Source organism: Gopherus flavomarginatus, chromosome 2 (assembly GCF_025201925.1).
Source record: "Gopherus flavomarginatus isolate rGopFla2 chromosome 2, rGopFla2.mat.asm, whole genome shotgun sequence".
NCBI classification, from domain to species: Eukaryota; Metazoa; Chordata; order Testudines; family Testudinidae; genus Gopherus; species Gopherus flavomarginatus.
Window position 1 is genome coordinate 192,412,933 of NC_066618.1, and position 16,856 is coordinate 192,429,788.

The window sequence follows — 16,856 nt, forward strand, 5'->3', positions numbered from 1 at the left end:
CCTAATAAGGGACAGAGATGAATCCCCGGCAAGGGAATTTAGGGGAATAGAGAGAGATGGCTCAAGAGACAGGGTGGGAGGTGAGGGGAGGGGAGTGCAAGTTTTATGGACACTTTCAAAAAAAAAAAAAAAAAAAAAAAAAAAGGGCAGTTTGACCTGGATCGTGAAATGATTTGGTGCCCAGAGGAGATGTTTCAGGATAAGACTGGGGTGGCCATATGTCTGAGAAGGAGGGATTCTGCCCTGGTAGATTCTGGACAACCAGGACTTTGGGGTAACTCTACAGAATGAAGTTAAAGTAGTCAGTCATAATGAGACTAAATGAAAGTACAGAAGAGGATTCCAGCAGAAGTGTGGAGGACTGGCATACAAAACCAGTGTTGCAGCCATCATAACAGGCAGGTTTGCCCGGACAAATATTGGAGAAGAATTCATCTGAGAATAAAACTAAGACTGCATGCACTGCAGTCGAATGGGATTTCTGAGTCAAGCGAGGAGATGAGACATGGTGCTTAGTGAGGATTTTGTTCTTGTCCTTCAGAAGCACTTCTGTCTTTGAGACATGTAGTTGATGGTAACTTCAAGGAAATTAACTGCCTGACAAGAGGATCATTACTGCAGAAAATATAAAAACACAAAGAAAAATAATATTATTGCCTTTTCTGTCCCTTGAAAACCTAAACAATGAACTTCGCATTGCTAAGAATACAGCGTTCTGTTCCAGGGCTGGCCTTTTCTTGGCAAGCTAAAGGACAGCATAATAACCATTAAAAAGCAATACTCATCACAGTACAGTTAAACAGGATACCCAAAGGTATTAACTTTTCAGTCTGAAGAAGATGAGAATATTTGTGGGACTTTATTACAGCAGAAGTTCTTGTGAAAATAGAAGACATTGGTGATATTAAATGTAAGCTTTTTCTTTACTCTAACCTCTCTTATGGAACTATGTTACCTCTGGATCTCTACTCTGCATGTCAGTGTCCGTATTTAAAACTAGGGTGAACCTAATTTACATCCCATCCTCTCCTTGGACTGTTATCTTGTTGTGATGGAGAGGCTTGTCTGTCCCAATGACCCTCAGAACTACATCGACTAGAATCTTGTACACCTGGTAGGGCCACCCTTGACAAACAGGTCTGAGGTGAGGTTCCAGACTAAGTGTGGTCCAAGCTTTTCAAGACAGGTCGGGCTACGCCTGCTACCGTAAGTAAGGGTAGATAGTACTCCCTGTGACTGTTGGCCAGAGTGGACAGCTACTCCTGGCTCCCTCTAGAAAGTCCTCTCTGGTGGACCAGGCGGCCAAGCAGATATGCTCCTCTCCCCAGCTGTGAAAGTGGGTGGCAAGAGCTGTATGGACAGCCTAGGCCATAAATTTGAGTGCAGTAGGATCTGACGACCATCCGCTACATCCAAACTTGTCTCCAAACATGTCAACAGTGTCGTGCCACTGGATTCAGACAGGCTTGGATGAGAGTGTGAGGGTGACTCTGCGCAGCTTTCCCTCATTTAAATCCAATTCATGCGGTAGTCATGATATCCCATGGCATTCTTTTAAGGGAATCTGTGTGTTTTCTTTGCCCTGATGCTCTCTGTGATAAAGCTAAAGGCTTTAATTTGGAAGCCTTGTTCACACGAGGAAAAATCAGATTTTCAGTTTGCCATGACTAAAACTCCGCTAGTAGTAGCAACAGGGGAAGCCTGAGCATAGACAGAGTGCAGATGTTGCTACCATGGTGGGAGCTGCACTGGTTAAAAATTACAGGTCTTAATTTAGCCAGAGACCACATCCCTGGTTAAATATCCCATCCAAATATGGAGAAGAGAAAGCTATTGCCATGCCTCTCTCAGTGTGAAGGGTTTTTATCTCATTCTTGAAAATCACCTTTCCTGCTAAGACTTGTAAGTGTTTCAGCTTTACTTTTTGTTTTCTTTACTTTTGGTGACTTTTAGTTTGCCTCCCTCCCTGGGATCTGCTGTTGCTTTGTCTTCCCACCATTCATATTCTGTTTTTCTTTCTTTTTTTTGCTGCATGGAGACTCTCTGCTGTACAAGTGTAAGTATTTTTTTAGCTCTGCTTTTTCTGGCCTACTTGTTTATGTTTCTGTGCTCCATTTGCTTCTGTGCTGCCTTCCTAGTCTCCTGGGAGATTGTAGTGTCATCCATCTTCAGTTACTGAATGAAATATGCAGCAATTTAGAGATGAGATTAGGTTTTACAAGAAGGTTGAGATAACATAACATCTGATGAATTTAAAACAGCCTTGGACTTTAAGACTAAATGAAGCAGAGTGCTGATGAAAGCGGTACAAACAAAAACATTACTGCTCAAGAAAACTCTGTTTATTCAGTTTTGTATTGAAACCAAGTCCATCTTAATGAAATATCATCTTACAGTGAGCAGAAATTGAGATTTTCCAGTCATAGAAATTTGAGATTGAAGAGACCCGTTAGGTCGTCATGTTTTGGCTGGATTGTTTTTCTTTGTCATGTTGAATAGTACCTAGTTTATGAATGCTGGTCTCACAATTAATTTCCTACACTGTCACTTTCTCTGCTTTTTCACAAGTGAAAAATGTGTATATTGGTGTTTTGTGGGTTTTTTAAATAAGTTTTTGAAAAGTAAAATGGGCATGAAGGAAGAGAGGGCAAATCACTGCTCTTCTGTGGGTGAAACCAGATCAAATTTGAAAACTCTTGGAGGGATGGGGGGAATGTGGAAAGTGCTGTATTCTGATTGGGAGTTACATTAGTTGTTCTATAACTGTTTTATAAAGATAAAACATTCTGCTGCTTACCACACATTGTTTTCTAAAACCTAGGAAAGTGCCCCGACTGTTTATATGTGGTTCTAGTTGTTTTTTCCCCAAGCCCCAGCATTCCTCCACATTTAGTTATATAATTGGAGAGGAAATGTAGGGGAATAGCCCCAGGAGATTCCAGAAGGGGAAGAATTTGAGTCAGAAGGCAAAGGATCTGGTAAAGTGACTCAGTTACTTAAGAAAATGGCATGGGACTTGGGAGTTCAGAGGCAGATTGGACCAGGGGAGCTTCATGGGAATATCTGACCCTCCCATTAAAGAGTCATTAATCAGTGAGCATGGTTTAGTTTGTTGGGTTCCTGCTACTGAAGAGAGCTGACCTACTTGTATGGGGGCACCTCTGTGGGGGAAATAACTGGTGTGGGTGGACACAGAGACCTCAACATGCTCTCTAGATTCTGAGCCCCTTTCCCTGGCGAAGCAAGGGTTTGTGGACTTGGGAGTATGTGTAGCAAAGCTCTCTGAGTGGCTTCTACACGGGTCTCCTTATAGACAGAGCGGCCCTTAGCCTTTTGTCTGTTCCATTCGGCCACCTGCACCATACTTGAAAGAGTGGGTGAGGGTGGAAAGAGCCAGAAAAAGCTCAGTGTGTTGGCCCATTCGAGTAAAATCTGCGGGGAAAATGTCACTCACTGCAGCCCTGTAACAGGGCGGACTCACCCCTGCGGCTCTTCCTACTGGTCATCCTCAGGAATTAGCTCAGTCCAGTGTCCAGAGCGCCCTCTGCAGGCCGGTGATCCGCCTTTCCAGCTACTGGCCCCGTGTCCCTCCCTGGACCCAGTGCCCTTTTACATAGGGTGCTGTCCCCTGGCAGTGACCCCTTGTTCTCAGGGTCTCCCCTCCCTAGGAAACCCCCGCCCTCTATTCCCTCCTTGCCTCAGTGTATGGCTACTGCCAGTCATTGTCTAGCCCCACACCCTGGGGCAGACTGCAGTATCAGCCAACTCATCACTGACAAGGAGGGTTTGGACCTGCTGCCTTGGCCTATCCCTGGGCTGCACCTTGCAACCCCCAGTACTAGCTCCCTGCAGCCAGGCCCTTCTTCCTCTACAGGCAAAGGGAGACTGTTTGTGCTCCTGGCTTCTCTGCCTTATATAAGGGCCTGTTGCTCAGTTTGGGGCGTGGCCCCAGCTGCCACCACTTCCCCCAATCAGCCCAGCCTAAAAGGCTGCTTTCTCCAGCCCCAGCCCTTATCCAGGGCTGTTTTAACCCTTTCAGGGCTGGAGCAGTGGTCCACCCTGCTACAAGCCCCCAAATTTGGCTGTAAAAGCCAGGATTGTAACAGGAGGCAGAAGAACTGAGTCACTCCTCTGTTTGCATGGCCAGAGGCGGAGAATTGTTGAGAGAAGGTAGAAGAGGCCTGACCACAGGGAAGTCTGAACAGCCTCTGGTTACTGTAGGAAATCGGATGCAAGCCCTCGTCTCAGGCTGGGGGAGAGTTCACGATCCGGAAGTTCACATGTCCTCAGTAGTAATGAAACATCCTGGGCTGCCAGAGGATACCGCACACTGACTGAGCTTACGTCTTACAATAGCCTCTAAAAAGAGCACACTGGCATGTTTAAAACAACGCTTTGACCCATTTTGCCGCACATGTGATCCAAAAAGGTCACTTGGTAAGATGCCCATCTTGTTACTTGTACAAAATGTAAATGGTTTAGACAACTTTAAAAGTTTTCAAATAAAATTGTATATATAGCCACTCCTCATGGTGTCCCTTCCACCTCCAGCTCTGGCAACACTGCGATTGGTCGGTCCTGCTTAGCTGACAAAGAACTTTTAGTGGTGATTCATGTCCACAGATGGACACATGATCACCAGCCTGAGAGTGATCGTCGGTCATAGTCTCCCCTTCCAATGGCATCTCGGTGAAGTTGACATCCAGTGCCTGGCTGGGAACATCAGTGCAAGAATATCAGTGCTTGTCCTATGCAGCTTTGTAGCGGTGCCCCGATTTGTCATTCTAGTGCCAATGCAGCTCTTGTAGAGCCCAACTGTAATTCCAAGAACGCTTGTTCAAACTGAAATAGTGTCTGTCGTTCCTCGTGAATGCAAATGTCAGTTGATGAGAGGCTAAATAATCCCCCACCAATGTATTTTTTTGTCACTGTTTCTGATCTTCAGTACATGAACTCATCAGTTTTGTGGATCTGATTTCCAATTACATCACCACAAAGAATAGCAATCGGACCAAAATACACACAGATGCATTATCGTGAGGAATAGGCTGCAATTGCAAATACAACCAGGAACTAGGAATAGTGATCTAATTGCTGACCCCACTCAGTGCTAAACTGGCTTCAGCTTCTCGTAATTAGAGTTGAAATGCCTTTTAGCATTTCAGGATTGGACGCAGATGTTGCTTGTCACTCAGATTCTGGACAAGCAGCTGTTCTGGTGTCTGACTGTGGGGATGTCCATTGGTCCACTAATTGCATTCACTCTTGTCTACTACATGTTTAGCTGAGCAGTTCTGTACAGTTCCATCAAGCTGCTGATGGAGCCTGTGTCTGGCTAATGAATCTTGATATAAAAATTGTATTTATTTTATTGATAGCCATTTTATAGTGCTCGTCACTGTAGTATCTGAGCTCCTGGCTTGTTCTTTCCACTTGATCTGTATTATGGTGCATTACGGAAGCACTTTTCAGTTTGAAGTGCAGCTATAGTCTGAAAAATGTCAGAAATAAAACAGCACTCTGGGGTTTCACGTTTATTGTTACTCCATGACTTAAATGCTAAATGTGCTCAGATGACAAGGGAAAAGGTGTTGCTGATGACTTCTTCCCGGTTGCTCATGAAACTATATTATTTATTGATGTGTGTCAAATATGACATTCTCTGGAATTGGAAACTCCCTGCCACGTAAAGGCACGTTGGCTTCAGACAATACTTTATATAATAGTGGAAAAGCATCTCTATTGCTCAAAAGATACAATCAGACTACTATATAGTCTGGCCTCTCCTTTTATTTTTTGATCTAGTGGAGGTAGGTAAACCACTTAATGCTAATATGAAAATCTATCATAATTTTGTCCAGGTCTGAATAGTACAAAGTTACAGTCATTCAGATGGAAATACTAATGCAGACAACTGAAGTATGTGTGTGCATATATATTGCATGCAGACATCTATAAATCATTTGAATTGTCCTTATTTTATCTAATTATATTTTTCACTAAATTTCCTATAAATAAAAAGCTAGAAAACTCTTTTTAAAAATTAAACCATCCATGTTGCAAATTCATTCTAAAGTCTTGGTGCCTAGGTACACCCTCTCTGGCTCAAGCATCATCTGAAGATTTCTGAAGCTAGAACTTGATTAACGATTCTGTTGATTGTGCATGAGCCAGAATAGAATCCAGCTTGCTGACGCACTCTCAGCTGTGTAGATATTCTACTGTTCCAGGAGTAAAAAGTAAATGGAAATATATGCATGCCACTAAAGCAAGCAGATGTGACTCAGTGGAAACAGATTTGTGAGTAAGACGTCATTTTTTTAGAGTGACTTCTCAGAAGATAAGCACACTTTATAGTTTAGCTTCTTTATCCACATTAAATTACATGAGAGGCTCAGAATTGCTGATACATGCCTTATCTATTGCAAAAAGCCTTTTTTACCATATGAACTTTCAGGATACTTCATAGAGCAAAATAAATGTGCTTTCTTTCAAAGAACAACGTGAAGTGTTAAGCCTGGTAGTTGTTTCCTTAACACAACATTTTCTTTAATCCAGGAGTGAAGAAGTCATCTAATAATAATGTATACATTCAATAAATAAATATTTGAATTTATATTCTGTGACTATAACCCATACATGTGGAAATCATGACATTGCCAGAGAGAGAGCTGATAAAAGCAGGTTTCCACTTTTTAAAGAAGTCCCAGAATTATATCTTCTAATAGTACTACATATTCTTGAGGAATCCGTAACTGGGCTTGGCAGGATTCAATTTCCTGACACACTGAAATCAACAGGAAAAATATATAATTGGTAAGAGTGCAGCCTCTCCCTACCCCCCTGCACCTGCCAGGATCAGGTATCACCAGCCCTGCAGCAACACAGGGAGACCTCTGCAGTCCTGCTGTCACTGGAGTGAGAGAGAGAGAGAGCAGGTCCATGGCTGCAGAGGGCTCCCTGTGGTGCCGCAGGGCAGGTGACACCTAATCCCGGTGGGTGTGGGGAAGGCTGTGATCCTGGCCCAGTGGAGCAGAGATGCCTGGCAAGGGCTACAAGGAGGTCAAGTCCCTGGGAGTCCACTCCAGTGCTGAATGGCTCCTGCCCAGGGATGTCTTCCACGCTCCTGGATGGTGAATGAAGAAGTGGGTTTGTGACCAGCAGGGTTGGAGAGAGCACCCTGTACTGTTGCTGCTGGGCCAGTGACACCCAATCTCTGCAGGCTTCAGTCCTGTCAGGGCTGAGCAGAGACCCCTGGCCAGAGCTGTGAGGAGAACAAGTCCCTGGCTGTCAAGGAGGCCACCATACTTCTGATTGGCTCCATCCCTAAGCAGGAGACATTCAGCTGCGGGTGCCCCCTACTCCCTGCTGCAGGGTGCTCATTGTTCTCCTCATAGTCTTAGCGGGGGGTCTCCTCTACATCCCCACTCTCACAGCCATGCTTCCTTATCAGTCAGGAGTATGGGAGCCATTCCTGGGCCGAAACTGTTCAGCAGCACTCCATGGATAGGGCTAGTCATCGTCCTCGCAGTCTTGGCTGGGGGTCTCTGCTCTGCGGGGCCAGGAATGCAGCTTCTCCTGCATCTTGTGCCCCAGTGTCTTGGGCCCCTCAGCCATGCAGCAGCCCCTGTCAGTTCTGGGAGCCCCTTGCAGCCTTGCTTTCAGTGCAGCCTTAACCCCGGCCCTACAACAATCCTGTTTCCAGCAACTGTAACAATAAAAACAGTTACAAATAAAAATCAACATTAATCATTGAAACTAGAAAAACAAAAATTGAATTCTGCCAAACCTATGTATAATCCAGAGTAGTAATTAAGCAACTGAATGTCAAAAGTGCATTTAGCTATCAGGGAAAAATAATTGCTCTTAACAAATTAAACAAAAAACTGCAGTACACTCAGCAATTCATCTGGCTGACAAGGAAGTGAAATTGGCTTTAAAAGATGCACTGTGTTGTGGTAGTAAGGGACATGGAGAACCTTAGGGTGGTGACAAAAGACCTATATTCCTACATTTTTTGATTGGTTTCAATAAGGTATCATTGATAAATGAACTGAGAGCATGGTTTTGTGGTTGCAACAGAAGTCAGGACAACTGGGATCTATTTCTGGCTTTGCCACAGACTTACGTGGAGTAGTGGGCAACTCAGTTAACTCCTTGTACTTCACTTTCCCCAAATGTAAAACTGAGATAAAGTTGCCTCACTTGTGCCGAGGATCACTTTATTAATGTTTGTAAAGTTCAGTGATACTTATATTTCAAGCTTGAAATCAGTTGAATGTTTTAGACTCAGTTCTAGCCCTGCCTCATTGGTGTACAATCAGCTCATATCAGTGAAATGTCAGATTTTTTTTTTTAAAGTATTTAGGAAGAAAAAAAATCTGTTCCTCTCTGTATTTGCAAGGCAAACATGCCTTATGAACTGATTTGTTGGTTTTAAAGGTAAGAATTACTCTGAACTATTTCTTCTATCCAAATAAGCAGCTCTTTATTTTATTTTATTTTATGTTTAGATGACTCCTAAGTCTAAAAGGAAAAGCATCCACAGTAGAATGCTCCGGCCTGTATCTAGGGCTTTTGGTAAGTGAGTTTCGTTTCTTTTCCTTTTTTTCCTTATAATTTACTAAAACCACTTCCTTACATTCAGAAGGTGAGAAAAGTGTTCCTGTATTTGAAGATGCAGAAGACTCTCACCGTGGATTGCAGTTTGTGGTCCAACGAACTTATTTTGTTTTTTTAAGGTTCTGTGGTGAGACTTTTCAGAAATAAACGTTTATTAGGTATAGTCCACCTTTTTCACAAACGTGCTACCGCCCTAAGGCAAATGATGCCATTATTTTCTGTTTAAAATACTGTATCAAGTCCTCATTTAAGGTTTTGATTGCTCTTAGAAATGGAATTTGACTTGGATAAAGCACTGGAAGAAGTACCTATCCATATAGAAGACCCTCCAGTCCTTTCCAGCAGACCAGATAAACGAACTTCTGGATTCATGTCAGAGCTGCCATCCGAGGAAGGGAGAAAACTGGAGCACTTTACAAAATTAAGACCTAAAAGGAATAAAAAACAACAGCCCAGCCAAGCATCAGTGAGTGACAATTAAAAGATTGCTGAGGATCTAAGTACTTGGCTGTTTCTTACAATAAAGACTAAATCCCACTGTTGCCATCCCCAAGCACTCAAAAAGCATGTCAGCCCCCCACCCTCCCCCAATTATCAGATTGTCTTTAAAATCTTAAAATTTAAATATATATTTTTTCTTTGCCTCTGTTTTTTTTCAGCTTTCAGGGTGCACTCAGGTTACCTTTTCAAACTTTTCTCTGTAACATGAGGGATAAAATCTTATTTTGATTTTTAAGTGAAAGCTGAGATTCTCACATAATCACATTACTCCAGGAAAAACACTAAATATCGTGAGACTTGGTGACACTGAAATCCTTCTTTTTCTGCACAAAGCCTGAATAAACTGGCATGTATTCCTGTCTCCAGCAGCTCTCAGTAGAACCATTGCATAACCTCTGCAGCCACTTGTGACCCCGTACTTGAGACAGAGGTTGAGCCAGTGGATCTGAATAACAACAGATCACACTCTGTGGCATTGCCTGCACCTAAAAATAAAACCTACTTCATTGCTGCAGATAGAGCTCCTGTGGAGCACAGTTACACACACACATGGGGTCTCTGTGGGTCTTTTTGCTCAGTAAACAATCCCCGTTCTGCTTTTTCTCCGGCATGTGCCTCTACAGACAGACTCTGCATCTAAAGCTGTACAGCTAGATCCTTGAGGAGAGTAGAGATGATGTTATACCACTTGTCAGCACCCTTTATTCAAGAGGCAGCCCATGGGGCAATTTGGCCCCTGCTGCAACTTGGAGCCGCCTCATTGCTGCTCCAAATTATACTAGCTGGTATCAGGCTCCTAGAGACCCTTCCACTGGTCTGGAATTGCCAAAGCAGAAATCATTGTGGCCAATACTCTCTATGCTGGGAAGGGCCAAGAGTGGATAGTGTAGAGTTTTATGCCACTCAGGAGTTCCCCTGTGCCAAAAGAAACCCCAGCCAGCTGTTTGGATCTTTTTTAAGCCAGCTTGCCCTCTCTTTTGCACTGACAGAGGGGACAGAGACTTAGCTGGCCAAGGAGCTGGCCCTTCGACTGTAGTATACTACAGCCTTGTTTTTCCAAATCTGTCATACTAAACTGAGTCATATTCTCCCACTTGCTAAACTTCCGCCAGTCATCTCAACTTATTTAATGTGTCCTGTGACATCCGGGTAATTGAGGTCATCTGGTACTGAGAATATACCTGCTTTTATGGAAAACAAAGCACAGACACTATTTCCAGGCAGAGTCAAGTTCCGTTATCTTCTGCTTCCATACAGTCATATGTTTTCAGAATTGGAGGACCCTGCTGTCTAGTCAGGGGGGAAGGGGAGAAGGATGGATTGGGGTTTTTTAGTGCAGTGTTACCTAGCATGGAAATGTGAAACACAGCATAGATAGTCTTGTATTTGATCACTGTATATGAAGAACAAGAAAGTGTTATTCCTTATGTTAATACAGTATTTCTGGGAACAGTGACTACATTTGGATGACAAGGCATTTGTTTTTTCTTTCTTTCAAAAACTCAAGGTGACCAGCAAAAGAGGAGGGGATGCTTTGTTGCCATTATTTATTATTTTATACTGTTTATTGGAGGGTGGAGAGGGACACATCACACCTTTCAGGTGTTCTTAAAGAAAAGCGTGGTTTTCCGTTTCCTGCTTGATTATCCCAGTTATATCAGGAGTGTCAGGTCTGCGTTTCCCTGGTTTTACTAGAAAAATATGAAGCCTCGTGTGTGTAAGCAGTCCCTCCCCCTTACCTGAAAGAGTGAGAATGCTAATTTTTTTTCACAAAAACTTCTTTTCTCTCAAGTTCTTCTGAGGCATTGTAGTTATAGGTGCTAACAAAGGACAAGCCAACAAGTCTAAGACCACTTTCTCTGCTGAACATACTTTACATATTGGATGCAATTTTCTCAGCATTAGATGTGTGAAGTATAAAATATGCAGAAGTCAATGTATTATTGCAGTACTGAACAATAACTGGCATTATAGTATGCATCCGTAAAATCATTCTGTGCCTTGGTTATTTTGATGGTGGCCCTGTGGTTTGTTCATTGTTAGTGATCCAGTCTGTGTATTCAGTGGAATTTTAGTTGTTGGGGCATGCCTTCAGACACAACAGATGGACATGCAATTACAGTATCCTATGTCTTCAGACATGACCAATGGACACACAGGAATACATGGAGACTGGAGTCTTCAGTTACAGTTGTGCGTTTATTGTAGCAGAAGCTCAAATACACCCTGCAGAAGCACAGCAGTACCACACTCGTTCCCTCCCCCACATCCTGAGAAGTGAGCATCGAAATCCTTTTTCATTTCCCCTCCCTAGGTGGGCAGTTCTGGTCTTGGTCTTGGCCCAATAATTGCCCTCTAATTTCCCTGCTAAATCCTCTGCCTCTGTTTATGTTTACCTCTGCCATGACTTTTGTTGCCATATAACGAGCTGTTTTGAGCACTTGACTGTCTTTGTCAGTGCACACCTGCAGGCTTGTGGTTTTGGGGGGTTTCGTGTGCGTCTTCTGCTGGCAGTTTACCAGACAGATTCAGTGTCAGATAGATTCAGCCCCCCATATTAATTACCTCTCTTTTAGAATGCTGCATCCCTGCCTCCTTCAGGAAACGCTGTTGGCTTTGATACTTAAATATTTGTTCTTATTCTCTGGAGAGCTTCAGTGCCAACATTAAATGGATTCTGACTTGTCTTGAAGTCAGTATCAAGATTTTTTTGACTGATGAGGTAAATGTTTCCATCCAGAGACGACAAAAATTGATGTTGTCCAAAAACAGATGTCAGTGTATGTATCGTTGCATGCATTCTGACATTTCCAGTTAGACAAATTATTCTCGGAAAAAGAGCAGTCATCACTATGCTACTCAGAAAAAGATGCTTCCTTTATTAAAAAAGAACACATTCTGTTTTAAGTGGAAACAATGCAATTTTACCAAAAAGACTTATATTTTCAACTGAGGAATACAGTGCCACAGCAGAGGTATATAAGTGCTCTAGTTACTGTCTTTGTAATCTAATAAGATGAACAATAAACTCATCACATGACTCAGCAACCAGAAAGTTTCATGTACATATGAGTACATTAGTTCATATTCAGGCTGCTGTCTTATTTGTCTTAATAAGGAAGGGTTTGATATTAACAGTAATTGTTCTCTCATACTGATAAGAGGAGAATCTGTCCTGGCCCCTTAGAAGCACAGAACCTGGATCTCAGGTGCACAGGGGCTAAGGTGGCTTTGTGCCACCTTTTATATTTTCCAGATTTGGGGGCCGGAGCATTCCCTGATGTAATTTAGACCTCCTCGGGAGACCACTTCCTCGCATTGCCTTGTGGGTGGTGACACTGCCAAGAACACACCCTATACTGGGGCTGTTGCAGGGTCGTCTTTAGAGCCATCTAAAGAGGCTTTATGCAGTGTTTAAATTGGGGGGATTCTCCCTCTCCTGGATATGGAACTTTGGCAGCAAAAAGGGATTAGGGAAGAGCAGCATATAGAGGCCAGGCCAGGGAGAGAATCCCTCCCATAATATTTAGTGTGTTTCATCTTCAGAGAAGTGTACAAACATTAACTGATCTGTACAATACTCCAGTGAGAGAGTCACCCAGGTTGGATAATCTTTGTCTTTTGTCTTTGGCTTTAAGGTCTGCTTTTCAAAGGCACAAAGGAGAGTTAAACCTCAGCTCTCAATGAAAGTCAGTGCTGGGTGCCTAATGTTAGTCACCTAAATCTAGCACTCAGTTTGGAAGTTTTGGCCTAAAGTGCCTTGCCTAGGGCCACGGAGGCAGTCTGTTAGAGGCATAATTAGTACACTAGAGTTCTGGCTCCTAATTTTGTGTTCAGACCACTAGAACTCACACCTCCCTCTAAACCAGGTGAACCACAGCTGACAAAGATTCTGTCTCTGCCGGTATCTACAGTAAATACACAAATCAGGAGTTCCATTTTGAAAAACTGCTAACAAAAAAGTGTGCTTGAATACTAAATAGCTGCTCTTTTTATACCATTTAAAGGCATTTGAGCTTTGGCCTTGTTGGAATTATTAATAATATGTGAAATTATTCATGTGGGAAACCACCAGACACTAATTTAACCATAAATGTCTTTATTAAATCCAAAGGCCAAATGATATCTGTACAATTGCTCTAAACATGCCTGAAAAGCAACTTACTACATCCAAACACTAACAAAACGTGTACGTTTTTGATCAGGATATTTACAAATGAGCTAAACCCAGGGGTGCTTAGATCCACATTGGTTGGCTTTCAACATGGTCAGGCAGGTATTAGCAATGAACCCTTTAAGAGTTTTACTTTTTCATACCTTTGAACAAACAAGTGATGTCATTGCCAGTGACTGACTTGAGCTAAAAACCAATTGGAGACAGTTCACCCTTATATCCAGCCTTAATTCAGGGGAGATTTACAACCTCCTTTCTTCCCAAGGCCTTTCCTCCTCTCCTTCTTGCTGTCTCAGTTTTTTCTGTTGCACTTGAGCTCACAAAGGTTTTAATTCTGGTGTATGGATTGGGAAGAGCCAGGTTGGCTCATTCTAAGACTGGTTCTCTTAAGACCATCTGCAATCACCTGTATTGATCAGAGGCCTTCTTTTTAGAAACTTGCCCGTATCTCATTAGTTAATCTTTTGAACCAGACATCCTCACTTCTTCATTCCTTGAGGTCTTATAATTTATTATTTTCAAGGCCTGCCTTCTCTTTGTTAGTCGGGGCCTTTCTTTACAACTTATACATTTCCATAACCACTGTTAAGATAACTCTATTCTTTAATTTCATATTTATCCTTGTGCCTTACAGCATCTTTGAAAAGTGAGATTTCTTACTGCCATGCTGTGTTGCTTATGTTACATTTGTTTTATCAGGTGTGTTGGGCAACACCTCAGGAAGGAGAACAGAATGGCCTCATGGGTAGGGTGGATGAAGGTGTGGATGAATTTTTCACCAAGAAAGTGACAAAAATGGATTCAAAGTAAGTTCAAATCCTCTAATGAGTCAAAGACCATGCTTTCTTACTGATAGTTTGTGAGGGTAGAATATTTATAGTTAATACATTGTATTTGACATCTTTTTCTAATGTTCAGGTCTCCAATTTGCATAGCTACTGTCAAAACCAGGCTATATCATAATAGCCCAGTATATCAGTGAATTTGATTACTCATTTAAAAAAGGTTACTTTGAAATAAATTGCTTTTAATTTACACTATGAACCAGATTATCATCTGATGTATGTTAGCATAGCTCCACTGACTTCTTCATACCCTTCAATGACATCACTTCTTATGACATCACTGGAGCTATACCAGTTCACAGTGGCTCAGACTCTGGCCCTGAATTTTTAATGTGTGTTTACTTAAGACATGGGTAAGTGATTTATGTTTATTGATGCATATAAATTAAACACTTGCTTTACCCAATGTTCTATGTTTATGTATATGACTCAGTCTGAAAGGTCTGCCTTCTACATCTCACATAGCAAGAAATCCAGCCTACAAGGGTGTAAACTAGATGGATATTTTATAGAGCCAACAGTAAGATGCTCTGATTTCTTTAGCGTGAATGTACAAACAAAAGCTAGTTCGAGACTACCTAAAATGACCTATTATTTGCTATATTTGACATTAAGTAAATAAAAGTAAAATGTTTAAGTAAATAGTAAGTGTAAATTGGTAAATGACTGGAGGAGAGAGGGAAAGGAAGTGTTAAAATTAAGTGTGAATGATAAGTATAAAAAATGACAAGCAGATGGCAGTAATTCACGATTGCAAATACGAAACCATACATGACATCCAAGAAGTAACTGTGAAATCATGTTAGCTAAAAAAAGAAATGTTTTGAAAAATGCTATCTGCAGTAATTATGGGATTTTTTACAAATTATGTATACCTTTCAAGTTTTCTTGTGTTACCAGTGATTTCGTTTTATGGAGGGCAGCAACATATCAGTATTTTACAGTTTTTCAGGGCAAGCATATGTTGCCAACGGAAGTACCATTCTCCCAGAAAAGCAGTGAAGTGGGTAGGTTTGGGAGCATGGCTGATCAGAACTGCATTGGTTGTTGGTGCAGAGTTCTGGAGTTCTAAAAGGGGCAGCTCCCCAAAAGCTGTGTTTTGTCCAGTACCTGCGTCATGATGCCGTAGCTACAAGCTATTCGTTGGGGGTGAGGATATCCTTAAAAGAGCAGACACACTGAAATTATGCTTGGAGGAATGACTGAATTAGAGCCACTCTGGTGTGACTTGCAGTTTAGGGGTAGGAGTAGTCAAGGCCAGAGATACCCCTAAAAATAAATGAATGAAATATGTGTCCTTAGTGGCTGACCTGCCTCTGTGGCACAATGAGTAATGCTAGCCCTACAGTTCTTAGTGACTTTAATGGAGTTTGGCCAATAGCATCAATCATAGTAACTAATCTCTAATTTATAAGCAGTGGATAATAACTGGGCACAGAGCAACTTCCTGATGATGCAAACGGTTAGCTTTGCCCAAGAGAAATCTTTGAAACTATTAAAAACAGGTAGTTTTCCAGGAAAAAAACAAAAAACATATGAATATTTATCTGTGTGTCTATTTTATTAGGAGATCGTCAATGAAACGTTCAGACACCAATGAGTCCAGTGAAGTGGGTGATGAAAGGAAAAAAAGAGATTCTCGGAAAAGTGGGTTTCTCAACTTAATCAAATCTCGATCCAAATCTGAACGTCCTCAGACTGTATTGGTGGCAGAAGAGCCCTCGTCACCCAAGGGTGCTGTCAAAAGTCCAGCTGTGGACACTACTAAGAAGGAGCTAAAATCAGCTGAACAGAATGGCAGCACAGAGCGAGCTGAGGAACTAAAAACACCAGACTCTCTAGAGGAGATACAACCAGAGGATGTTGCAAGAGCGGAGAGGGGTGATAACAAAGGCAGCCCACAGGGAGGGCGTAGGTATGGGGTGCAAGTGATGGGCAGTGGACTCCTAGCAGAAATGAAAGCCAAGCAGGAAAGGAGAGCAGCTTCTTCACAGAAGGTGAGGGTGACTTATTTTTGATTTGTGGTGACTCTAGTTAATGAAAAGTAGGAAACAACTGCTCCCCATAAAGGCACACAAGGGTAAGAGGTTAACATTTAACATATCAGCTATGTTATATTAGAAAGACAAAGTGGCTGAGAACTTTTATTGGACCAATTTCTGTTGGTGAGAAAGATAAGCGTTTGCGCTCACACAGAGCTCTTCTTCAGGTCACATATGTTACATGTCACGGGTGACTCACTGGCACATAAACGAAATCTGTATCATAGAATTAAAGCTGGGAAAGATCAGTTAGTCCCTATCCCCTGCCTATGCAGGATTGTTTCCTACAGTCAGGAGTGAGTTTACGAGTTAGCCAGTAATGTCTTTATATAGCTGAATATGTAACCTTCCTATAAGTATGTCCCATTGTCACTGAGCGCAATAGTTTTAAAACTTCCTTTCTTCTTAGGATTTAAACTATAATACATTGAACACTCTTCTTAGCCTGTCAGATGAGGACATTCTGTATTAATCTGTAGGCATTCTTATAGCACTAATAGCCAAAGGCTATTAAAGGAGCACTCAGGCTAAAAATCTCTCTTCTTTTTTTTTTTTTTTTTACAAAAGAAATTTCCTTTCCCATCTAGGGCCAGAGCCTGCCATCCTGACTCCTTATTGAGTAGTACAGTAAACCTTTATATAACACAGTAGTTACGTTCCTAGAAAACCATG

The 16,856-nt window shown here is 42.0% G+C and overlaps 2 protein-coding genes across 6 annotated transcripts in view; one reads left to right on the top strand and one right to left on the bottom strand.

Moving 5' to 3' along the window:
* The window catches only part of CARMIL1 (capping protein regulator and myosin 1 linker 1), a 280,248-nt gene that overhangs the window by 237,592 nt on the left and 25,800 nt on the right, over positions 1-16,856 (top strand). For 3 of the 5 annotated variants that reach the window (XM_050941772.1, XM_050941775.1, XM_050941777.1), the window contains exons 30-34: positions 2,039-2,056; positions 8,514-8,580; positions 8,892-9,088; positions 13,997-14,103; positions 15,710-16,139. In XM_050941772.1, coding sequence (XP_050797729.1) covers positions 2,039-2,056; positions 8,514-8,580; positions 8,892-9,088; positions 13,997-14,103; positions 15,710-16,139 — 819 coding nt within the window. The remainder of the gene's footprint in view (positions 1-2,038; positions 2,057-8,513; positions 8,581-8,891; positions 9,089-13,996; positions 14,104-15,709; positions 16,140-16,856) is intronic. The other 2 variants (XM_050941773.1, XM_050941776.1) reach the window with 1 other exon arrangement.
* The window catches only part of LOC127045612 (uncharacterized), a 251,489-nt gene that overhangs the window by 196,009 nt on the left and 38,624 nt on the right, over positions 1-16,856 (bottom strand). The window lies entirely within an intron of this gene.